At 40.6% G+C, this 25,965-nt stretch overlaps 1 protein-coding gene across 3 annotated transcripts; it reads right to left on the bottom strand.

The window, feature by feature from the left end:
- Positions 1-2,849: 2,849 nt before the first annotated feature.
- Positions 2,850-23,104, bottom strand: LOC137183991 (protein-serine O-palmitoleoyltransferase porcupine-like). 3 transcript variants are annotated; one of them, XM_067591264.1, is made up of 13 exons: positions 22,872-23,104; positions 21,990-22,132; positions 21,484-21,673; positions 18,712-18,755; positions 16,599-16,780; positions 16,376-16,506; positions 15,700-15,825; positions 14,426-14,526; positions 10,499-10,575; positions 10,006-10,069; positions 7,842-7,927; positions 6,683-6,793; positions 2,850-4,111 (listed from the first exon to the last, which is right to left on the bottom strand). In XM_067591264.1, exons 2-13 carry the CDS (start codon positions 22,123-22,125, stop codon positions 4,010-4,012), a joined length of 1,350 nt encoding a protein of 449 aa, XP_067447365.1. In that variant the 5' UTR covers positions 22,126-22,132; positions 22,872-23,104; the 3' UTR covers positions 2,850-4,009. The 3 variants fall into 3 exon arrangements, with proteins under 3 accessions (XP_067447365.1, XP_067447363.1, XP_067447364.1); XM_067591262.1 differs by having other exon boundaries at positions 21,484-21,676; positions 22,872-23,094; XM_067591263.1 differs by having other exon boundaries at positions 21,484-21,676; positions 22,787-22,888.
- Positions 23,105-25,965: the final 2,861 nt, after the last annotated feature.

Below are 25,965 nucleotides of genomic sequence, written 5' to 3'. Positions count from 1 at the left end.
CTTGCCCTAATAGATTCATAGGTGTGGTGTCTGACAGGAGAAAAGAGTGGCAGGTTGTGAAACTTGACATGCTTTCAGTAAAGGGACCTATAGATACCATAGTAGGTTCAGATACAGGTAGACACATAGGAATGCCTCCAACCCCCACAGCTTTGACTGTTTCTTTGGATGTTTTCAAATTTGTGGATTTTGTTGGTTTTAAAGTTGAAAGACAAGCTCCTGTGTCTACCAAGAATGACGTTGATTTCACATTTACATCTACCATTAAATGGGGATCTTCATTTGTTTCTGCCAACTTAGTTAGTGGAGCCTGGGTTACATTTCCTTCTGTCAATGTTCTGACAGCTCTATTGTGCTGTGGGGTTTGTTGGCTTTCCATTTGGCTACTTATTGGACGTGCCGGAGGCAGTGTAGCTTTAGGTTGAGATGCTTTATATGGGCAGTGATTTGACTCACTTCAATAGAAGCATGGCATTCCCATGGCCTTTGTTTGAGAAGGGTGACATGTGGCTTTGTTCATGGTGTGAATGATCTCTTGGCCCATGTTTTTAGCCCCACTTAGCCCCTCTCTTTTGAAGGTTCCTCTGCCACTGCGTCCTCCTCTGGTCGCTCTGCCTGTATAGAGCGACACTTGAGCAAGCATTAGCGCTTAATGCATGTTATATTCCCTTTGTTTTGTGTTATCCCAATGGTGCTGAGCTATATCTACCAGTCATTGGTTTTCCTGCCTATCCAACTGTCAGTTGCACTTTTGTCCTGAAGACTACTCACAAACAGATTTTGCATATAACCAGGTGGAACTCCATCAATCAGATTTTGTGACAGACCACAATTTTCTTTTGCTGTCATCAACATTTTTTCATAAAGCTCTTGAGGGTTATCATCGTTTCCTTGTCTTATTCTTGTGAGAGGAGTAAAATCAATCTGCTGTACTACCTCCTGTTGAACTGTTAAAGCTATGATGCTGTAAAATGTCTGTGCTTCCTCTGGTATGATTTTGGCAAACTGTGTGATTGCGGAGAATTTTCACAGACATCAATTACCTTGTCTCTCAAATCAGATGACAAAGTCAGTTTTAACAGTTGCATCATGTCAGGCATATGGGGACTGTATATTATTTACAGTGATTCCCATTCTTCAAGCCATTTTTGTTTATTTTTTGACATCTTTGGGAAAATCTCCCACTATTGCTTTTAGCTCTCTTTATCTCAAAGGCTTGTAAACCACATCTTTTCCCATTGTAATCAGTGGAGCCAATTTTGTTGGGTTTGTTTTCTTTTGTTTTCTACCTCTTTTTGCTGTTAACCACCCCTCTTCATCATTTCCCCGATTATTCACTTCAGCTCTTGGGTATTATAAAATCCAATCATCATCAGTGGTGTCATCAGCACTGGATTCTTTTATCTCTTTCACAAAATAAAGATTTTGTATTTATTTCACATCATTTTTGTTTGTTTTGGTGGTTGGTTTTAGAGGACATAATCAACTGGCTGTCTAACTTATCTTTTGTCTGCATTGTTTTTTCTTTCTTCCAATTGAGCTATTGCCTTTTTTATTTTGATACGTAATTGAAGCTATTTGGGATTCTGCATTAAGGCACTTACTTTCATCCCTCCAAAGTCTGAGGGAAAGGTGCTTGTGTCTATCTGTACGAGAACTCTTTTTCTCTCTTAAATTTTCCAATCTGGTCCAGTCAAATGTCCCATTTTGGGGAAATCTGAGAAGACCTTCATCTGCAGTTATTTCACTCCATGTTGCTACAAATTTAATGCTATTGGTACCATAATTATCATACGTGTACTTTACAGGACCTGTCAACTCTTTCTCTGAACTTCTGCTAAAAATTCCCATTGTCCTTCTGTAAAATCCCTTCTAAAAGACCTTCATTTGTACTTTTATATCATATATACTTTTGTCCACACTTTACTTTCTAATCCTTCCAATCAACATTCTACTCAGAAGATACAAGTCACTCTTTGTTTGTGTAAAGAGAATACATCAAATCCCTAAGACTGGGATTTATTTATTATGAAATATATTCCCAAATATTAGGAGAGCAAATCATATCCCTACTTCTTATTACCAGTCCTGCATAGGCCTATTTCCCCCACTTTCTCAGTGGTCCAAACACTATGGACCAACCCTAAGCCCTATCCTTGTGGCCATTTTCTCTTTTCCTGTGTTACCTGAGATGTTACACCTTTAGAAGAGTGAGTCAGATTCTAAGGCTAGGAAGAAGCAAGCAACTTCACAACAAAGTCAGATTTCTAGGTTATGAAAATACAAGCATTCCTAAACATCTCTACCAAATAACCTTTTCATTAACCCCCATTCACAACCACACAGCAAACTTAAATTTCAGATGGCGTTACCCTTCTTTTAGACTTAAATTCCAAAGACCTCCAACAATACACAGCAACAATAATTAGGTTTTCAAAAGGACCTTTACCTCTGAAATTGGCTCCTAGACAGATGAAATCAAGGAGCAGATACAGGAGGGGGTACTGCATTCAGGTAGGATCAAAAAGGTCAAATCAGCAGGGGTCAGGAGGCAGGAAAGACACACAGTTGGCATATGGTTGATCAAGGGGTTGTTCCCAGATGTCACTTGATTATCAAATCTCTACCCAAATGTGTATTCCTTCCTCACCAGCTTTAAGTGATAAATGTAGTAGTATGTAGTGCTGGTCCACACATATTTGTTCATAGGCAAATGATTTTTTAGTTGGGAAATGATTATAATTAAAACCGCAAAAAAATATCATTCACACCAGAGTTGATGGTTCCGTCCTAGCTGTGCCAGTCTGACATTATCTTCAACCAGCATAATCATCACCCAGAGGCCTGTGTACAGTTATAGAAACATTTAATAGAAAAAACAAAAAACACAATAGCAGCAATAAAATGTAAAATAATAAAATGTAACAACAACAAAAAACATGGAAAAAGTACAGTACATACATATATATACAGAGGGGTGACAAATTAAAGGAAAAACCAGTACAGGCCTAAATGCATGACCACTACAGTGAGGAGATCCAGTGGCTCTGTTATGCTTAGGGGAGCATTTTGCTGGCATGGTTTGGGTCCACTTGTCCCCTTAGAGGGAAGGGTCACTGCAAATCAATACAAAGTTGTTCTGAGTGATCACCTTTATCCTATGATGAAACATTTCTAACCTGATGGGAGTGGTCTCTTCCAGGATGACAATGCCCCAATTCATAGGGCACATGGGGTCAATGAATGGTTTGTTGAGTATGAAAATGATGTGAATCATATGCTATGGCCTTCGCAGTCGCCAGATTTCAACCCAATTGAACACCCATGTGAGATTTTGGACTGACGTGTTAGACAGTGCTCTCCACCACGAAAACACCAGATGAAAGAATATCTTTTTGAAGAATAGTGTTCCAGAGACTTGTAGAATCAATGACCAAGGCTGACCAATGCTGCCACCAGATCCCCTCATTGTAGGGGTGAAGCATTCAGACCTGTACCAGCTTTTCCTTTAATTTTTCACCCGTCTGTAGCTACACTTCCAAACTCTGTATAACCAACTGCATTTTCAATTGGCAAAATTCAAGGGCTGGTACGCAACCACATGCAACAGAGACACAGTTGGTGTAGCAGATAAAAAAAAAACAAAAACAAAAAACCTCCGCCCCACCCAGGTGATGCGTCATGTCCGTGCCTGATGTATTTCAGCTGTAAGGTGCATTAGGAGGTCCTTTACATGTAGTGTCCTTTATTTGTTCCAATCATATTTTCAATGCAATGAAATCAGTAAACTGATCATTTTCTGCAGTTCATTTTAATATGTCCTATACTGTTGGTATTTGCTACGTTCCACTCAGCATCTATCCATCTCTCCAGAAGATATTAGATACAGTTCCAAACAGGTCTCGAGGTTTGTTTATTTACTCCAGCTGACACAGTCCTTTCCATCAGACCACAACACCCTGCTATTCAATGATACCAACCCATTGGATTACAAAGCATTTTGATGACATCACTGGATTAAACGGTAGAAGACCCAGCAGGCGAACATAAGCCAGTGGCTGGCCCAGTTCAGTTCAGACCACCTCTGGATGGTGTGGATGGCAGCATAACCCTGCAAACAGGATGGAAATGTAATCAGATATTCTGTGCAGGTCTGATCATTATAGTGTGTGGTACATGAATATGCTTTGGAACACTAGTAAGACTTAATGTAAGTAGTAAATTATCAAATCATTTCTATGTATAGAATTTATTTATTGTGGTTAAGAATCTGCGCACATTTAGAATCACTCCTGACCTGGCGGCTAGGTATGCGGGTATAATCGCAGGCACACCGATCTCTGAATATGCAAAGTGTTCATTCACGTCTATGAAAGTCAAATTTCCTCATTCAGAGGAGGAGGGGTGGATGGAGGCATTAACCAACAGTAGACTTTGCCACAGGTGACCGCCATTTGTTCGCTGGTTCAACTGTGAGTTGGGACAGTCTTTTAAAAAGCATAACTATGATCGTCCCCTAACCTTAAACCTGAAGTGCGGAACTTTTACTTATAAATTAACAACGGTTACATTTAAGCCCTTGCCATATAGTTCACACAATGCTGATTAAGCCTATCACCACCAGATAAATCTGTATTTCACAGTATACAAAGTTTTTAATCTGGTTTCAGGTTTGACATTCCAACGAATGCATACTATGCATGCTCCACGGGCAGAGCGTGTGCATTAGAGACTTAGGCTGGCTGAGCCGGCTAACTTTCGGTTAGTTCTCTGCTAACTTGAATGGGGATAAAATAATTGAATCATGCTGAATGGATCATATTCTGATAGTGAACCGAGTCATTTCATGGGACTCCATGACACAATTTATCCACTGTTCTACAGTCACAACAGCAGTGACAGAGTAGGCTACGGCGGAGCCTATGACATAAGCGTGTGTTGACAGTGTTTTTTTAATTACTTTCACTGCCAGAAGGGGGGGAAAAGTCCCCCACTCCAGCTTTAACCCCTTGGTTATTATTGTAGCCAGAATGATGAAGGTGGCCTAACTTTAAGGAAGTAGTGACCCACACCACGTTTCTCTAACCTTAACAAAGCAATGATTTGAACCCAAATCATGATCTTCCCCTAAACCTAACCAAGTGGCTTTTGTGCTGCCTAAACCTAATCAGACATTAACCACAACATTGTCACATCATAAAACATCATTATTTTATAACAGTGATGTGTAATGGTTTTGGAAAGCACAGACAAATGATGCTGCCGATTACTGTCGATAGGGGTGTCAGATTAGAAATCACTCCTACGTGTTGTTCTGGAGTCACATGGTCAAACCACATAGTTGGTCATTTAATTTGGAGGACAATGTACACTACAAAAAAAACAAACAACAAATAAATCTAACAATGGAAGAATACACATAAAATGATGAAATGAATGAAATGTTTTCTGTTTTATTGGTATGTCATCACATTTTAACAAGAGACCTCTCTGTTTTCTGATATGCTCCTCTTTAAATTAGCTATAAATGCAAACTCAACACTTCTCACTATTATGAATTATTACATGTTTTTTGTTATTGGATATCATTTTTATTTCAAAATGCCCATTTTCAAGTCTGCTTTTATGTCATAATGGAATTTTTCCCCATTACACTTTTATTTCATAATGTCACTTTTCATAATGACCCATTTAATTCCACAACATCACTTTTTATGACAGTGGTCTCCCCTCACCTTTTAGCCAATCATGTACCTCCTGCTTTTCTTAATATAACAAGCACAACAACTGCTACCCCATGAATTACGTGTTAGTGGAGAAAATGTCAGTATGAAATAAAAACAGACAAACAGAAAAAGGAGATTTTTAAATAATGTCTAGAATTAAAATGAAAATGATATTCAATCAAATCTAGTTCTTATGAAAATTAATGATGAAATAACATTTCATAATAATTTGTCCAGTTTCATAATCTCTTCAAATGAGAAGAGAGCTTAATTTATACACAGTTTATTTTTTTATTTAGTTCATTGTTCATGTTTTTTTTTTATTTAATATATATCAATCCTCTGCTGCTCTCATTCACTACGGTTTTCTAGCCTCTTTCACTCTGCTGCTTTTTATTTAAATTGCTGTTGCACTGTCATCAATGAAACTGAACACTTCCTGAATAGATAAATGGTAAATGGACTGTACTTGTATGGCGCCTTTCTAGTCATCTGACCACTCAAAACCCTTATTACATTACGAGTCATATTCACCCATTTGCACACATTCATATGCTGGTGTCATGGCCTACCATGCAAGGTCCCAACCTGCCCATCAGAGGGAATCTAATCATTCACACACTGATGGCACAGCCATTAGAAGCAATTTGGGGTTCAGTATCTTGCCTAAGGACACTTTGACATGCGGACTAGAAGCTGGGAATCAAACTGCCGATCTTCCAGTTATTGGACAACCCGCTCTACCTCCTGAGCTACAGTCGCCCTGAAGATGATTCTCATTGAAATCCTTCTAGCAACTCAAAGGACATAATCCCTCTTTCCTAGTGGGATTATGTTGACAAAGTCTAACATTTAAATGGAGCCACCATGTCCTGCACTGTATCTTGTTGACATTTACCTGGCATATAAATATATTATATAAATATACTGAGCTTGGTCCTCAGGTTGTTCCTTACTTCTTCTACTTCCTGTTCATCAACTCCAGGATCAAACATGGAGCCCAGGTAGGTGAGGTGGAAGATGGCCAGGAGGCTGAACAGTAGGTTCAGCAGCATCACCCAATATTCCTACAGACCAAAGCAAAAAAGAAACTGAGAAATAGTTGCAAGAACATCTTATATACCCTTGCAGGTACAGGAAAGTTTCTACAAACATGTTTTTTTTCCCCATTTATTATGTGAAGCATCTGAATTTTGACAAATAATCAGCATCAAAAACATCATTTAGAATTTTCTCAGATAAGTACAGACACCAAGACAGAAGGGCACTTTCCTTTTCAATGCATATTAAATGAAAAAGGTTGATGAACCTTAAAGTGCTAAACAACAATAAATCCACCCAAATTAGCAAACCTGGAAACTCTACATCATGGATTTGTAACTAAGACTATGTCCACACTAATGTTTTAATTTTAAAACAGTGTTTTAAAACGAAAACAATCTCCATCCACGAGTGTTTTAGCACCGTTTCAGAAATAATCTCCATCCATGCAAACACACCTGAAAATGCATATCACATACTAAAATATTACGGAGGAAGCACAGCAATGCCGAAAAGTAAGACCAGAGATTTCTTTGCTTGGACCAACAAGGTGAGCAACACCTGAAAAGTATTATCCATGTTGAATTAACCACTGGTAATCAACGTCATGTTATGTGTCACGTGATAGGGGTGTGACGAATCAGGGAAGGACATGTTGTGAATGAAAAGACCCAATCAGGAAGAGAATGTGGGTGTCTGCATCATTGTTTTTAAAAGTCTGTTTCCGCCTGTCCAGACAAATGCAATCCTGGAGTTTTCAAACTAAAACAGGTTCAGCAGCGTTTTCAAAAGTGTCTGTTTTATGGGTTCGAAAATATAATACAGTGGATGGATTATTATTTTACAACAATGAATCAAAGTTGATTATTGAGGCTTTTTTGAGCTTTTAGTGTCAAAGTGAAAACAGATCTCTACAAAATGATCTAAATTCATAATATTTAATACATGTTTGCACAATTCCCTTTGATAGGAAACAACTATATAATCAGTGGTACAACCCATTGCTGTCCATGTCTGTTTTGCTCTGACTGTAATACTTTGCTGCTCCACAGCTGAGTAGAGCTGAACCTGTACCTTCTTGTGCTGATGGCTGCAGTCAAAGGCGCAGGGCCTGGACAGGATACAGGCACTGAAGATGGCTGCAAGCTTCTTTCTCAGAGCTGAGGGTAGGAAAAAAAAAAATCAACCATATTGTAGGATGAAGTAAAAATTGAGGTTCTGCATCTTCATTAGTTAGCATGTACAGTGCTAATTGAAAGTTTGTGAACTCTTGAAATTTTCTGTATTTCTGCATAAATATGACTTAAAACGTAATCAGATATTTACACAAGTCCTAAAACTAGATAAAGTGAACCCAATTAAACAAATAAGACAAAACAAATAAACTTTTTCCTTTATTTATTGAGGAAAATGATCCAATCTTACATATTTGTGTGAGGCAAAAGTACATGAACCCTTGCTTTCAGTAACTGGTTTGACCCCCCTTTGCGGTTGTAACTTCAACCAAATGTTTCTGGTAACTGCTTATCAGCCTTGCACATTGGCACAGTCTCAACTTGAGGATGTTGGTGGGCTTCTTTGCATGAAGTGCCTGCTTCATGTCCTTCCACATAATTTCTATAGGATTAAGGTCAGGACTTTGACTTGGCCATTCCAAAACATTATCTTTCCTCTGCTGTAACCATTCATTGGTAGAATGACTTGTGTGTTTAGGGTTGTTGTCTTACTTACTTTCTGTTGAGCTTCAGTTCACAGATGGATAGCTTGACATTTTCCGATAGAATGTGTTGGTACAACTCAGAACTCATAGCTCCTTCAGTGATTACAAGCTGTCCTGGTCCAGAGGCAGCAAAGCAGGCCAAAACCATGATACTACCACCACCATGTTTCACAGATGGGAGAAGGTTCTAATGCTGGAATGCAGTTGTTTGCTCATCGTCAAACATAACGCTTCTCATTCAAGCCAAAAAGTTCAATTTTGGTCTCATCCATCCACAGAATATTTTTCCAATCACCTTCTGGCTTATTCACATGGTCTTGAGCTAAACTTTTTAGAAATGGTTTTGAAACCCTTTCCAGCTTGGTGAGTATCAACAACTCTTCTTCTAAGGTCCTCAGAAATATCCTTTGAGCCATGATACACTTCCACAAACCAGTATTGTGAAGCTCAGACTTTGATAATGAAGACCCAGATTTCTCTTCTTTAAATAGGGCAGGGCTTCCCAGACTCACACTTGATTGTCATCCCATTGACTGAATCACCCGACTCTAATTTCCCCCTCAAATGAACTGATAATCCTAGGAGGTTCATATACTTTTGCCATGCACAAATATGTAACACTGGATCTTTTTCCTCAATAAATAAAACAAACAAGTGTAAGGTTTTTGTTTCATTTGTTTAACTGATGTCTATTTATCTAGTTTTAGGACTTGAATGGAAATCTGATCACGTTTTAGGTCAAATTAATGCAGAAATAGAGCAAATTCTAAAGGGTTCACAAACTTCCAAGCAGCACTGCATGTACTTACAGTCCAGAGGGTAAGTATTTGGACAGTTACACGTTGTGTTTATGATTTAGTTTTTGAAATAAGAAATGCAGAAATAATGTATTGTTGATTTTAGTCACATGTAATTAAAAAGGTTAAAATATCCATTCCAAATTGCAGCTGAATCGAATTGTATCAAATTGGCAGTGTATCATATTGTTATAAATTTATCTGTACCGTTTTTGTATTGGACTATGGAATATGTATCTAGATACATATCAAATCGTCTGAGAGGGAAAGATGCACACCCCTAATCCAGAGCTATTGGCTGACCCATGGTGCATCACTTTCACATTTATAGTCCAATTAAAATAGTTTTGTGTTATTGATAAGAAGTAAAAAGGTCTTTGAGGTCATTTGTGTGTCGACATTAAGGTACAGCTTTGAGTGTAGGTCACCTGCATTTTGGAAGCGCGATACACAATGACTGTAGTTACGTGTATAAAACGGAGGAAAATAGACTTGAAGCCTAAAAATATGCTTTGGGTCTTGCAAGATTGCAAGATTTGATTTGCTGTATAGATATATGAATTCCAGCTATGTAATAGTGAATTTATACAAAACTAGGGGAGAAACGTAAATTTCTTGCTTTTGGTTTTGATTTTTCTCTCCAAGGAGAACATGAAATAATTCAATTGAATTCAGTTGGATTTTTAATACTCTTTCGTACAAATAGAAATGCTCTTCGTACCATGTTCAACGTATGTGATGAAGCCCAAAGAGAGCAGAACAGCTCCTAGATGGAAACTCAGACCCTGAGGAAAACAAACTGCATATTTAGTTCAAATACTGATAGACAATTATTCAGCATCTCACAAAAGGTGTAGACTTCCTACATACTGTGTATTTCTAACAAAAATCCTTTTCCAATGGTAGGCAACTCTCTTTACCAATCAGTGCCAGTGTTCAAATGCAGAGTTAGTGTTTTAAATCAGAGAAAAGAACTACTACTGATCTACTACTGATGGGCTATGTTAACCCTTTCCCCATCAGTGAACAGTTAAAACCACATAGTACCAATGGATGGCAGGGGTTTGTAGTTTATCATATGTTTCCACACTGACTTGAAAGTAGATGGACTTACAACAACAGAGCATGGCACAACATGATTTAGCATACTGTAGCTTTAAGTGACCACCTATACAGTGAAGTTTCTGGATAGAAGTGTGTACATTCTCACTCACATGCAGTAAGGCGCTAGCTGAATATGTCACCAGGATTGCTGGAAAAGTTCCCAGTTTTATGGCATTTTTGAAGACATCTGAGGAACATGGAGGACAGGAGCACAGTAAGCATACAACATAATGGAACTCACACTCAACATTTGTTTTTATGTGATGCTTAAAGAGGTACTGTACACTTAAACATGTCTTTTGAGCTGTAAACAAAATTATTAGGGGGGAGGGGGGGGGGGGGGGGGGAATTAAAGCAAAAAAAAAAAAAATCTGACACCTTTCCCATTTTCCCTATTGTTAAACATGTTACAGGTTACATTGCCTGATGCCTGCCAAACAAATAACACAATATTAGAATTATTAATAAGATTTCAGCACCACTCCACACATAACCATTGCTGCTGTTTTCTAATGCAGCCATCAAGTTTAAATCTTCTAGACTAATCATGCTTTAAGGGAAGAAGATGCTTTTGAACAGCTTTTCTATTGACAGTTCCCTTTTTATGTCATTTCAATCTATGAAAGGAAACTGATACTTTTTCATTTTTGCAAAGCTTGTCTCAGTTTTTACTCTTTCAAATATTCACCCATCTACATAACTTTTCATTACATATGTTTTTATTTTTCTAATTAATTAATTATTGTTATTCTCCTTTAATACAAAGCCATTTACCCTTATTGTGAGTGGAAAAATAATATTCAGACTCACTCAGTAGCAGTTTCTGCTGTTTTCATTCACACTGAATGGGTTCCTCACCCAGTCCAGATTTTTTTGTTAGTAAATATCAGATCAATTTGTGTACTGGAGCATTTCACAATCCTAGTTTGGCCTTTTACTAGTTGTTCTAGTTGGAATTTCTCTGTGATCATTTTTAGTTTTTTGCTCTTAGTTTTATTCTCCCAGTTCACATTAAAATCACCCATAAGTAATAATTCTTTGTTGAGATTGCACTCTTTCAAGACTTCTGTGAGTTGATCACAGAAAGTGATCTTCAGAAGGGGGCCTATAGATAACTATGATGTTTAAAGACATTTGCTGGGATAACATTATTTTTATCCCAACATATTCTAACGTGTTACCTGCATTATTAACCACACGTTCATGTTTGATGTTGTCTCACATAAAAAAACACCCCTCCTCCTCTTCCATCAGGTCTGTCTTTTCTGAAACATTGGTATCCAGGCACCTTGAACACACTCACAGGAGTTCTTTGTTTCAACCATGTTTCAGTCAGACAGAGAAAGTCCAGATTTGAGTCAGACACAAGATGAGTTAGCTGATTGCTCTTTGCAGTAATGCTTCTGATGTTAAAATGTCCACCGAATAGCCACCTCGGTTTCAACTTCGGGTCCCATAAGACTTTTGCATAATTGACAGTTTGGAAGATTTTGAATAACCTCTGCCTCCTCACTGCAGGGTTTCGACACACAGTAGTGTCAGCAGCAGGTTCTGTGAGAGGGACACTGGACCTATCAAGGTTTCCACAGTCCAGTGGCGAAAAGTTATTCATTGAGACATCATACCAAGTGTCAACAAAGTTTAGTCTGTTAAGGGAGAAGCCCGGCTTAGAAAGTTGATGCTCACTTATCACCGGCACCAGAGGAGTTCCAGACACACTTGGGCACAAGTCAGCACCAAAGTTCTGCAGCGCTCCAGGGGTCACTGGTTCAGGATTTAGCGGAACATCTCCAGAGAGCAGGATCAGCATGAAGAGGAGACCTGCTATTTTCTGAAAAGAGGTGGCAGATGACCGGTCCACTGGATTGGTGATTTGCTCTATTACCTGGGCTCATCCGTGCAAAATTGCAAAATATTAGGGCTGTAGTCAACCAAAGACAATCTTGGTCGACTGAAATCGTACATAATCTTCAACTAATCGATTAGTCGCGAGGAGGTTGGATGTAACGGGACATAGTACACAGTGAACTCAGAAGCCATATATTTCTCATTTCTCTGTTTTGCGTCTTCATGTTAGGCTAACCCATTGTTGCTAATTTTGGAGCTAACCCCCTTCACTTTTCCAGCACTTGGGGAAATGACAGACTTGACTTTTTAGCATTTATTAACTGATACATGGTAGTCTGTACTGTACATTTACTGCCAGACTGACAACTTCCTGCCGCTCGCTCTTTTCCCACTCGCAAACATACTACGCAATGACGTATTCCTTAACAGAGTTACGCTACCAATAGTTTCCCAGGCAACGACACAGAGGTTGACTCACGTACCACAGCAGCGCTGCACATAGACTTCCAAACGCTATTGATTTCTGAATGAATGGATATTTGGCGTTATTTTTGGCGTTTAAACTTTTTTTTTTTTTGGCCTGGCAGGGGTTCTCATTGTTGTAATTATAGGAGAAACACTGATTTAATAAACACTCAGTAAACATTGCGTACAGTAAGGCTAGACCTAGCAGACTCCATTAGGTTGGGTGAGTTCAAAGTTGTGAAAACAACAGGGGTGTTTTGAATACACCCCCGTTTTCACAGGTAATTTGTTAGTCTGTTCCTCCCGCTGCAGGAAATAATGGATTAATCCTGGAAGGCTACTGATGTAGCACTTTTCTTCTTATGAAGGTAACACGGAGATTATTCGACCTATGAGAATTTGGTCAGATGAGAACATATCGACCAACTAATTGACCAGTTGACTGGGAGACTACAGACCTACAGAATTAATGCCCATTAATGTTAGTTGCTGCCCTTTTTACACAGCCTGTTCAGAGGGCAGAGTTGCTCCTCCAATAAGTTGGCTACGTAGGTAGTCACAGCCGGATGGACGTCTGTGTGAAGCTTTGGGATAGCTGGAATGGCTGGACAGAAAGCTGACACTATTGTGTTACACATCAGCACTGTTTGTGTTTGTGTGTTGAAATTGAAATTAAATGAATTGGATGAAAATAAAATGATGACATCATGTAGAATTAGGATATTGACCTAAACTAGTAAAGATAAAATTATTTTTTTCGAATTTTTGAGGGCAATTTCTGCCCCTCTATCACGGTTTTTAGGTGCATTCTGAGATTTCTTGGGGCATTTTTGCCCTTGCCCCCCGCTAATTTCCAATGCTGCGGGCAATTAGGATCCCCATGTGGCCAGGACTGTTTCCTTCAATGTTGAGATGGGTGTACAGATGGTCTTGCTTGTCCATGTGGTCAGGATCGCAGCTGGTGTTTATCCTCTCCACCTTTTCCTTGATGTTTAATCTGATGTTTACATTTGAAAATCTGGACCGGCCTGGTAGCAGAGTCGACAGGGGGTGTGAGCTGACTATTTCCTCATCCCGATGAGTGGCTCATAGTCATAAGTTATCATTGTCCAATAATGTCCAATATTATTCACAAAAAGTTTACAGAAGTGCACAAATTTAGCGAAGCTGACAGAGAGGCGACTGGATAAGTCCGCGCCTTCTAGAGTCCAGGGTGCATAGAGAGGCTCCATTATGCGTGGGTTACATTACCAGCAAGGATCCATTAATTTTTCTTCTTGTTTTCATAAAATAACTCTTCTGTTAGCTTATTTAGAGCTGTATCTCCTTTGGAATATTGGTAACAGCAGGTAGCAGTTAGCAGTTGACAGCTAGCTAGTTGTTTTGATTTGAAAAGTATCCAAAGATGATATTTTCTCTCCTGTTCTTGCTGATCCATGCTATTACTTCTTCTTTAGAGTCCTTTCTGAAGATTACTGAGGGTTATATTGCAAAATGTTCCAGTTTTTAGGTCCAAGTTTGAGATGTAATCAGGAGCTCACTCCCAGTCAATCTACTGTCAGTGATATCTGTCATTTTAACCAGAGACAGTGACGGTCGTCTAAAAATGATAAGCTGCCACCTACAGTAAGTTTTCGATTACTATAATGGTAAGCCCAGCCCTGAATATTGTGGGTTGGTGTGACAGGCAGTATTTAACAGACAGAGTGGAGGCTCCTACTTACAGGTTTTGAGCCACCGGGACATAGGGATGTTCCAGGACGTCACCACCAGCACCATGGACCGAGGCATTTCCACACTGAGAGGTTTCACCACACTCATATCCCTACACAACACAAAAACATACAAATATATGGTATTTGGGATTCCCAGGGATCACTCATTCAGCCATCCATCTTGTTTGTATTTTGAAGCCTCTCCTGAGAAATCTGATAACTTTCTTTATTATAAACAACATTTAGGTGATTAGACTTCAAGCTGTGTGCTCAATCTGATACAAGAAGGTTATGAAAGTGACGAAAAGAGGCAAACACATCAAACCTCAAAATTTATCACCGATTAAGATCGGTCACATTACACTGCACAAAGACTTTTACGCTTACATGTACAAATCAATTAACCAGCCACAATGTGAAGCACACACTGAACATAAGCATGAACCCATTTGACATTTCCAATGAAGTTCAAGACGACTGCATCCTCAACATGTAAACAAAAAGAGAAAAAGGCAGCATTACTTTGAGCAATTCTACTATGAACAGGAAGTACGAAGGGAAAAAAAGAAAAATACTGTGCCACAGATGTCTGGAAGATGCAAAGAGTATGATCCATCTGTTCTGCTGCAAAGTTCAGTTACATCTGTTTCGGTCATGAATACACTTTTCGCCACACTATGTAAAATACAATATTAAAGCAAGCACACAGCTAACCAAAATGTATTAAAAATCAAACTGATAGTCCAACAGCCAGATCGCACATCAAACGACAGCCGATCTGTCAACAATTCTGCCCAATTCTGAAATTAGTCGGAGGTGACTTTAGGTTTTAAATATGCCTTAATCGGCAGTGTCTGCTAGTGGGCATTTAAGATATCCGAAGTGACATTTGCAAGTATGTTTATATGCTGCAGCTAAGAGACTAATTATGTTTGTTTGGTGGCTCATTCAACAAGCTAAGGTGCAGGACAACACCTGTGTTCATGTCTTTAAGTTAGATAAGAAGGAGACCTTAGCAGGCAAGCTAATGTGGGTTGTTGTTGTTCAGAGTCTGTGGCTCTTGTGTAACGTGATGCACCACCTGCATAACATGAGCCGTGACAAGATAGATTCTCGCGGGATCCCGTGATGTTGTGAGTATGCAAATCCAGATGTCTGGCAAGGTAAGCTCTTGTGTTGTGTAACTGTTATTACCATCCCAATTGTATTGGAACCACAGGATCACTCCACCATCCTCAAACTGTAAAACAAGTCCATATCACAGCTGCTAAGCCCTTACTTACCACCTGAGGTTGTCTTTTTCTTCAGTAAAGCCAGCTCCAGCCAGCATGCTGGTGCCTTCACTGAGGTGGCCCACAAAGTAGTTACTGAAGTGGAAGGACACTGCATTCTCATAGGCATGCAGCCACCTGTGCAACACACATGCACATCAAAAACATCATTAGACTCATTCATTTTTTTCCACACTCATACATTTCTATAACTTCCACTAGAATCTGATTGTTTCCATCTTGTGCCGTAACGTCAGAAACACAGAAATACACAGAAAGTGGAGTATGGAACTTCAGTCACAAGTTTAGAACATTTTATCAAAGTACCTGATAATGTATTACTGTGCCTTTATACTGCTGATGCTATAATCAAGCACGGTATCTCAGAGGGATGGCCATGTGCCCTCTAGAAGTATGAACACAGTAATGAATATTTTTCTCAAAAACAAAATCCAATAATACATCTCTTTTACCCAGGATTTATTCTAAACATACTGCAGTTGGCATACGGCAGCCTGCAGGGAGAAAAGCAGTAAATTCTAACCCTGAAAATAAGCCTTACCTTACTCAAATGTATCTTGGAAGCAGGGGAAGAGAAACAGACAGGGCATTCTCAAACCAGTGCACCGTAAAAGCGGCTGTACCTAAATTGCAGCAGGACAAAGATTTGCATGAACATTTGCCTTACTTGTGTGTGACAGTGTTTCCGTGGATGGGGATGAACAAAGGGAAGAGGTACGGGGCAATGCAGGTGGAGACCAGCAGGCAGATCTGACTCTTCAGGAGGCTGAGGAAGGAAGCCTGCAGCCACGACCAGCTCTGAGGAACAAACCGCTTTATCACCTCCGCAGTGGCATACAAGATAAATAGCATGCAGACACAGGCAGCTGGAAATGTTAACTGCTACTCACCAGTTTTCTGCCTTCAGCAGCATTCTTGTAAGTGGAGAAGCTGATCCAGGGCCCAAAGACAACGGTGCCCACAAAGAGAACATAGCCCAAGAACTCAGCTGGGGAGGGCAGGTTGCCCACTGCTCCTCTGTCCAGGTCAAAGGCCAGAGAGATGGCCTTCATGGCCACCACCATCTGAGAGCCTGACACACACACACGCATACACACGACAGGATGGAAAACACTGGACATCTAACAGAATTTGTTTTCAAAGTTGTAACAGCTGATATCACAGAGCGAGGCTACTTGATACTTTCTCTCTGAATACTGCTGTTGCAACATGTTCAGAAAATGCAGTTAAGACGGAAACACATTTAGGTCTGCAATAATTAGTTGATGAATCGATTAGTTGCCAACTATTGAATTTTATAATTTTTATAGAATGAAAACATCTGCTTATTGAAAAAAGATAATGAAAGAATCCTTTGTTACGGCTGTAAACGTGCTGCAAAATGATGCAGTCAACATAACCCTTTTAGGTAACACTGAGTATTAAGTAAGTAAGGGACTGTTAATAAATGGTTTATAACACACTATTCCCCTATAACTGTGTAGGCCTGACAGGCTGCCAGGCCAACAAGAACCCCCACCAGGCCAAAAAAAATCTTCTTTTAATGCTCAAAAATAACGCCAAATATCCATTCATTTGGAAATTAATAACATATGGGAGCCTCTGTGCAGCACTGTTCTGAAACATGAGTCAACCTCTGTGTCACTGCCTGGAAAACTATTGGTAGCATAGCTCTTCTTAAGGAATAGGGCAGTGTGTAATATGTGCGCGTAGCAAGTGAGTGGTTGAGCACGTGTGTGAGGGAGGAAGCGGCAGAAAAGTGACAGTGAATGCGAGTGGAGTAGAGGAAAAGGTTAGCAGTTGTCAATCCAGCAGTAAATGTACAGTATAGGCTACAGTGTGTTAATATCTAGAGGGAATCTCTAGACAAAGAAAAGTCACACCTGTTGTTTCCCCAACTGCTGGAAAAGTGAAAGAGGTTAGCACTAAAGTTAGCAACAATGGGTTAGCCTAACCTGATGGCGCTAAACAGAGAAACAGAGTGCATTGCTCCCATGGATGTATGAAGAGAACTGGATACAGCGTCGGAGGCAGGGCCCCGTTCATTCCTATGAAAGTTGCTCAGTGGCGCATGAAGCAAAAAAAACCAAACAAAAAAAAAAAACGACTTCTGGGTATGAAAGTACCTGGATTTTCCGCATTGTGCGGCCCATAGAGCATGTGCACTAGTGACTTTCGCTGGCCGAGCCGGCTACTTCCAGTTTAGCCCTCTGGTTAACTTGAATGGTGATAAAACAATTCAATCATGCAGCTCTTCTAGGCTTTTGAAATGTCATCGGACCAGATGGATTTAATTCTGATAGTCATTTTGCTGGGGTTGTGATGTATCTGCTGATTTACAGACGTTTCTTTCACAATGTAAGTCTATTGGAAAAAGTCTTTTTAGGCCAGTGTGCATCACGTGATGTTGTAATTACACGGTTTGGCCGCTATGTCAAATTTGCTTCAAAGCCTGGCGCTCTTCCTGTATCCAGTTCTCTTTATACATCCATGACTGCTCCCCCCCAGCCCCGAGGCTGCCACCGCCACCCCAAAGCAGACACCTAGGGGAAACACTGCTAAAATGTAGTTGTTAGCAGATATACTGTAAGTGTTTATTCATGTATTTGTCAACAACTACTCCTGCAGGCACCCATACCTGGATGCTGGCATATAAATAGATAACGAATACAGTAAAGCTATATTCTAGCTACAGCTAACTCGTTTTTGATTACTAACTTTACAACCTTGATCATCCAGTGAAAGCACGCATCAGAGTTCAATGTTGAGGAACGGTGTCTTTATGTGCTGTTGTGTACCTAAAACTGTCTTCCAGTCTGAGGTCAGCAAACTCATGTCTGATAATTATTCATATTCCCTGTTGAGTTTCAAAACATCTCTGCTAATGAATGCAATGCTATGTGGCAGCTGAATGGAAAAACTCAGTCAGACCTTCACTTCAGAACATGAATGCACAGATCACAGATCATGACAGTAATCTCAAATCAAACATGGAATATTTACCTCTTATTTTATGCCAGGTCACCGTATCAATTAAATGCAACTCTCTGAAATGAGGAGGCAGAAAAACAACATTACAAGACTTGAATTCTACAGAATCAGAATCTAGAAGGTTTGCAGAACTATGAACTTATGAAATTAACTAATGGGAAATTTGCACACTTTTGTCCCATGAAGCACAAAATTGTACAATCACTTAACAAGCAACACCCGTGACAAACCCCCCATGTGTATTGGCCATGACTTCCCCAGGCTTCCCCATAAGGCGTTCCTGTTTAGAGGCACATAATATGGAAGAAGGGAATCTAAATTCATACAAATTCATAAAAATGCACTTCATTTATCATCGCAGACTGACCACTGCAGCATAACTGTGCAGGAAACTATGCATAACATATATATCAGTGGCAGCTGGTGACTCAAAAAATTGGGGAGAACAGGAGGAAAACCAACATGGAATCTTACAACAAATTGCATCATACTATATCACTGTACCCCACCTGATGAAATCGGAGGGGTGGGGGGCAATTTTATATGCCAGTAAAACAATTTGCTTTCAAAAATAAAAACCCCTGAGTGGTGAAAAGGCTGCTTCTTTATAGACATTTAGCATATACATATTGTTTCTAAACAAAGAAGTGCTCATTTTAGCCATAGAGTGGTTCACAATGTGTCATTTTACCAACAAAGTGAAATTCAGATTAATAGTAACGTTCTATTGTGACAACAGATTTATGTTAAAACAGACAACATATCATATGATTTACATGTATTCCTGTGTATTCTTAGTATACAGAAATATATTAAGTACCACAAAGCTCATAATGTGATACAGGTACAGATCAGTGCTGAACAGTAGAGAGACTGAACACTAAAAACGTTCACAAATCTAAAAGTGTAGGTTCACAAAAAGTATTAATGTATGTATCAAATACATGACTTACACACTCTAATCTATATGCACGACATACAAAATATAGTCTACAAAGCTGACATATTAACACTAAGCTTATTACTCAACATACAACTCAGCTTAAAAAAAAAAACTGAAGAAATTGTCACAAGCAAGCAGCCAGTCCTCCTATACACTCATTCACTAATCACACAACATCAAGGTGACTGAACAACCACTCAATTAAAAACTGGATCAATTCCAAATGAATGAGTGAGTCCAGACCACTCACTGTAACTTCAACAAGCAAACTACCCACAGCACATTATATGATCTCTGTTGCATTCTGGTTAAGGAGATAAATTCACACAACAGCCACAGAGACATTTAACTATCAGAGATGAAATTAGCGACCAAAGAGACAGAGAAAGAGAAGCTGTATCTGATGTCTTCTTTCTTTCTTTCATGGAGATGAAGTATCCATGTCATAACGTTCATTTCTGGCTATTGGTCATCTTGTTTGTTAGTTAACAGAACTTTGTGACTGCTGGTTAACCAGTCTGATATCATTAGCAACAATGACAAACAAGCTAACTCTCCTGGTTGTTTCTCCGGTTGCTTCTCTCTCCAGCCTCCCTGGCAACGTCCTGCCGCTGCTGCGCCACACAGTCCAGATCCATTCTCCTGTTAGCTTAACAACAGTCCTTAACGGTCCTCCCATGGATGTATAAAGAGTAATTCAGGCTGCTACAACAAGCTAACTGTTGAGTTGGCTAACGCAAGCAGCTATCTACTGCTCGTTATCTACTGCTGCTACTCTGCCTTACAGTGGAGAGAATTGAAGATGAAATCTGGAAACTGTCATTGGATCAACGCGATGTCAATATTGCATTCTGGTTGTTGATTGATTACGGAGGACGTCCTCTCTTGGAGTGTCATTTTACGTGTCTTGGCCAATCATAGATTAGCATGAAAAAAAATGAAGTACTTTAAATTGATGTAAGAGATCCCGTCCTGCGGAGGACAGCAGGCACCCGTCCTCCTCTGTCCCCCACTCTCCCCCACTCTCCCTCACTCTCCCCCACCACCACTTCACACACACTGCCCTTTCTCCTCCTGCCCTGCAGGTGTTGCTGTTGAAGCATTTTAACCAGACTTTCAATAATGGATTTTTTCAAAAGAAGAGAGAAAAAATATTTTATAAATAATATAGAGATTTGATAATGGTTTATTTCAACCAAATATTCTTTTTTTATTTTGATCTTCCTCTTTCCTCTCAAAAAATAGAGGAGGAGCAACCTCCTCTGCCTCTATGGACCAGCCTCCACTGATGTGTGTGTGTGAGTATGTGTATATATATATATATATATATATATATATATATATATATATATACACACACACACATATATATACACTATACAGCACTGTTTTATCACTCTCTCTCAAACACACACACAAACAGGGAGAGAAAAGCCCAGTCCCCCCTGCCTATTTTACCTGACTTAATGGCTCATAGCAGCTCCAGTCCAGTGCGATATGATTGAAGCTGCCAGTAACACTTTAATTGACTGTGATATTTTCTGTTTACAGCAATAATCTAGTAAAAAGAGTTTAAAGGTTCTCTCACTGATAACATCACATCAGGATATTAAACTAATAACACTCTCCTTTATGCTCCATTCCTTCCCACACATGCACAATGAGCCCAGCATCAGCTCTTACTCAGCAACATTTTATGCAAATCAAATGACCTGCGGCTGGGTTTATCTACATATGTAGTCTTACTAAACACCCTGCTAAATTGAAAAATTGTGCTGACCCCTGATGATAATTTACAACAGTACATATTCCCCTATATGTTTTGTGCAGTGTTTTCTCACCCAATGAGGAGGTAGATGAGGATGACGGCTGAGAGGAAGAGGCCTCTGCTGCTGGAGTATTGGCTGAGCAGCAGAACGAGGTAACAGAGCACGCCAAGCAACAGCATCCATAGCATGTGCAGCTCGAAGAAGATGTAGAGGCCGTACATCCCAGACAACGCTGACACTACATGCTTCACAGTGGAAGGACCTACTGAGGAACACACACAGGAAAACTGAAATCAGAGTTGGTTAAATTTGTAGTTATTATAGCCAAGTGTAATAAATGTGAATGACATGGAAAGTGAACTACTCGTTTGAAAAATATTTTTTTCAATGTCATTGTCACCTCACTGCTTTAAAGCAGCAAAAGCATCCAAATACAGATTTTTGATAAGAATGGTGTTGAAATCAAGGAACATTATCTTAATACAATATCCAACTTTGCCTCCACCTATGTGAATATCAAAACTATGTTAAGAATAGCCCTTCTGAAGGCTGCTGTGTGCACAGGCAGAGTTGCTCACCCAATCTACAGCAGAGTCTGCAGATAAGACAGAGCAGCAGCAGCCTCCAGACCTGCTGCAGGCCCTGCTGGACCGTACTGAGACCGCAGCTCTCAGCCAGCTGCTGCCACACCTCCAGCCTGCTGGACACATCCATCCTGCAGCTACACACACACACACACACACACACACACACACACACACACACACACACACACACACACACACACACAGACACCAATGTGAAACTTTCATCGACATATTAAAATTACTGCATTAAATTAAGATGACTAGACAAATTAATGATTACTGTTAAAATCCTATGGACTATCAATAATTAATCGACCATAAAAGATATTGCATAACCCACTTAATGCTATTTCCACAATTTACATCATTGAGGGTACAGAGTAAGTTAAATACTAGAAACAGCGACACAAACTACAGACTCCAACATAACCATAACGTTGAAACAAGGCCTCTCTAAAACAATGTTCAACAAATTCTCAACATTAGAACTTTCATGAGGGAAGGTTTATTGTAGGGCTGCATTAGTTTTAGCTCGGTGGACCTGATAAACTAGCAAATTAACGTGGCATTTTCTCCATAACTGCCCACCACTACAGACTCAAACATGGTAACTTAAGTTACCTTTAAAGTTTCCCTACTAAGCTACCTAGCTATAGATTTTACTCAGCGACAAGAAGTAACTTAACTAACAAACTTTTAGTAAGTCAACTTCAACTGCTGTTTGAACAGGACTGCAGCGAGCCGACAACACGGCTTCGTTTTATGTTAGTTACAAAGCTATCGTTAACCTGAGCTGTGGCAGAGGGAGAAGGGTGCAGGTCTACAGCTGAATAGAGCCTGAACTCTGATATGAAGCTAACAAGAATATGCTACCTTCCTCTTCTTCTTCTTCGTTTTCTTCTCCTCCCCGCCAGCGGTCTGATGCTGCAGTCGATAGTTGATGTGAGTCGCGCATGCGCAAGCCCCTCCGCCGTCTTGGACAGCTAGGTACGGCAACTTCACTTGGACAAACCACATTTCACGATATATGTTTTGACCGTTGATGGGGGTCGCGCATGCGCCAGTTTAAGCGGGTCGGTCTCAAGTCCCTTATTTTATGTCTCCTCGCTCCTCGCTCCTCGCCTGAACCGGAAGTTGTTCCTGATGCGCCATTTTGATAGCCGTCCCAAGTCTCTTATTTTGCTCGGGGGAGCGAGGGGCGAGGAGGGAGGAGGGATCTCTGAGGATCGAGGAGCGAGGAAACATGAGAGTACCAGCCGACACGCCCCCTTATTGGATATCAGTTATTGATTGGATGCTGCAGCTGATCTGACTGATCTGATACATCACTGCAGTTTCATACCGAAGCGGTGACAGATTACAGATTAAATTTAAGTATATCACTCTCAGGTTTTATGCTGTTAATTGTCGGTCTGATCAACAAAAGAACCATAAACAACTTTCTTCAGTTATTAGAAAGATTTTTCTTCTCATGATCTGTTATTTCCTCCATTAAACGGTTCCTTACTGACAGACAGAAAAGGGAGGAAAAACTTTCAATTTTTATCCATAATCACAGTTAAACACATTTATATTATCGTCATTTCCATTCAGTCTCATGAAGGCTGAAAATTCCTGAGCGTCGGGTTTCATATGAGTAACATAATTTCCATTTTCCCTGAAACATTTGGCCAAATACATATTTTCCAGTGTTCAGAAGACACCCTGATCATATTCTGGGTTATTAAATAATTAATTCACTGTCAGGATTATCAAAAAATACAGAGGCAAGTAATCAATTAATAGTATAAACGCATTCTGCAAGTAGAAAAGGTTCCTGTGCGTCTGAGCAGGACACAGTATCAATGCAGAATGCAGGTTTATTTAGGTGTTTGTTAAACAGGTAACAGGCTGCAGAGAGAAAACAGCTGTTCTAGCGGTGATAACTGAACCTTCATTAGTGTCAGCACATTGCACATGTGTGCAGACACAAACTCCATCAGGAGTCTCTACAGCTCTTAAAGCCGACTGACGATCATAGCGACAGCTGATCACAGCTGGATCAGCTGTCGCCATGATCAGAAACGGACGTCGCTTCACATGACTCTTCAGAGGAGAGGACGTCTCATGTCTCTTAAAACAAATTTCCTCGTTTCCTCTCTTCTCGCTTGGTTTCCTTGCGTCTCTCCTTGCATCCACAGTGGGAGGGACTAAGACGCAAGGAAAAGACGCAAGTGAGGGAAGCGTGGATGCAATTTAAGAGACTTTTGATGCCTGTCAAAATGGCGCACCAGGAACAACTTCCAGTTCAGGGAGGAGCGAGGAGAGATAAAATAAGAGACTTGAGATGTACCCTAGGAGCAGGGCAGGGCTAACAAGGGTAATGCAGGGCAGGTGAGAGGAGGAGCACATGAACACAGGAGGAGTGAAAGAACACACAAGGGAAACACAGAGAAAACCAAATCCCAGAACACAGAACACAATCCAACCGAAAATGCAAGAAAGTCCCCCTAAGTCAAATAACACAAACAAGCTCAATCAAATGACAAGGTAACATAAGTGTAACACAGAGAACCCAAAAGAACAAAAACAGAGTCCAAACATTCCAGATGTCCCACAAACGTCACCAAGGAACACAGGATGGTTGGCCATTGTAAGAAGGGAGGACAAGGAGGCCAAAACTGACAGTCCATCAGCCAGGACAAAGAGCAGGTAGCAAGGGAGGTGGTGCTTGGGCAGGCGGCCAGAGAGTGGGGAACCAAGAAGGTCATGCTCAGGAAGGTGGCCAGGCTAAGGGGAACCAGGAAGTTGATGCACAGGCAGGCGGCCGGGACACTGGGAACCAGGGAGGTGGCATTCAGGTGGGCAGCCTGAGGACAGGGGCGGAGCCAGGAGCCCCAGGCAAATGGCCTGGGGACTGAACAGGGGCGGAGCAAAAGAGTTCAGGTGGAAGGCCTGGGGGCCGGACAGAGGCAGAGTCAGAAAGTTCAGGTGGACAGAAAGTCTCAGATGAGCAGCCTGAGGGTAGGATCAAAGGAAAACTGAGGACCTCTGGAGATTGAGCAGGGAGCCGGTGATGAAGGCGGAACCCCTCTGGAGCTGATCTGGAGGTCGGGCTGCAGGAGAGGCAGACTGCTGGAGTGCATAACAGAAGACGGGCAGTCGGAGATCTGACTTGGTGTCAGTGAGGATGGCCAACTGACGATCTGGGAGGTCTGGCTGTGGGTTGGTGGAGACAGCCAACTGGAGGTCTGGCTGAGTGTCAGCTAAGACGGCTGACTGGAGGTCTAGAAGGTCTGGAAGGTCCAGGGGATGCTGCAGACTTGGAAGGCAGAGCCACTGGGGATGCTGCAGACTTGGCAGGTGGAGCCACTGGGGATCCAGGAAGTGGAGAATTGTCCTCCTTGTGAGAGCTACAATCAGGCAAACTTGGCAGCCAAAGGAAACAGCTCAACAGGAACCCAAGGACCAGGGACTCCATGACTTCAGGCATGCAACACTCTTGGTCCAGGTCACACACTTGTCATCCCAAATGGCTGCTATAGGGAATCTGATATCCAGAGTGTCACAGAAAGCACAGTAGTTAGACATACATAAGTAGTTAGACAGAGCACAGTAGTTTGGTGGAATAAACCTTTAAACCTATAAGAAGTTAGACAGAACGCAGTATTTGGGTGGAATAAGCCTTTAAAACAGGTCTATAAATAGCTTCACAGCAAAGGCACAGGTTGCTATGGTGACAGTGCTCCCCTCTAAGTGATTGAGAATTGAGGGAGACAATCTGTTTCTAGGCCAAAATCAGGCACAAACAACTACTTATAACTCAAAAACTAAAAGTTACTTTGAAAAAATGTCTTCAGCATGAGCGACCCAAGACTTCAGTGGCGACACTGATATAGGATATGTTTCTGTATGATTTAAAATAAAGGAGCTGTGTCAATTTATATTTGATCATCATCTCTGTTTTTGACAACAACTTTCACACCTC

The sequence above is a fragment of the Thunnus thynnus genome, chromosome 6 (genome assembly GCF_963924715.1).
Source record: "Thunnus thynnus chromosome 6, fThuThy2.1, whole genome shotgun sequence".
NCBI lineage: Eukaryota > Metazoa > Chordata > Actinopteri > Scombriformes > Scombridae > Thunnus > Thunnus thynnus.
This window is presented reverse-complemented; position numbering and strand designations above follow the sequence as displayed.

What these genes read in the sequence shown, in the direction of transcription:
- LOC137183991 (XM_067591262.1), bottom strand. Translation starts at nt 22,125, where the DNA reads ATGGATGTGTCCAGCAGGCTGGAGGTGTGGCAGCAGCTGGCTGAGAGC. An exon ending in GTCCCGGTGGCTCAAAACCT is followed by an intron (nt 10,576 to 14,425) that starts GTAAGTAGGAGC and finishes CATGTTCCTCAG; the next exon opens with ATGTCTTCAAAAATGCCATA. An exon ending in ATGAACAGGAAGTAGAAGAA is followed by an intron (nt 4,112 to 6,682) that starts GTAAGGAACAAC and finishes TCCTGTTTGCAG; the next exon opens with GGTTATGCTGCCATCCACAC.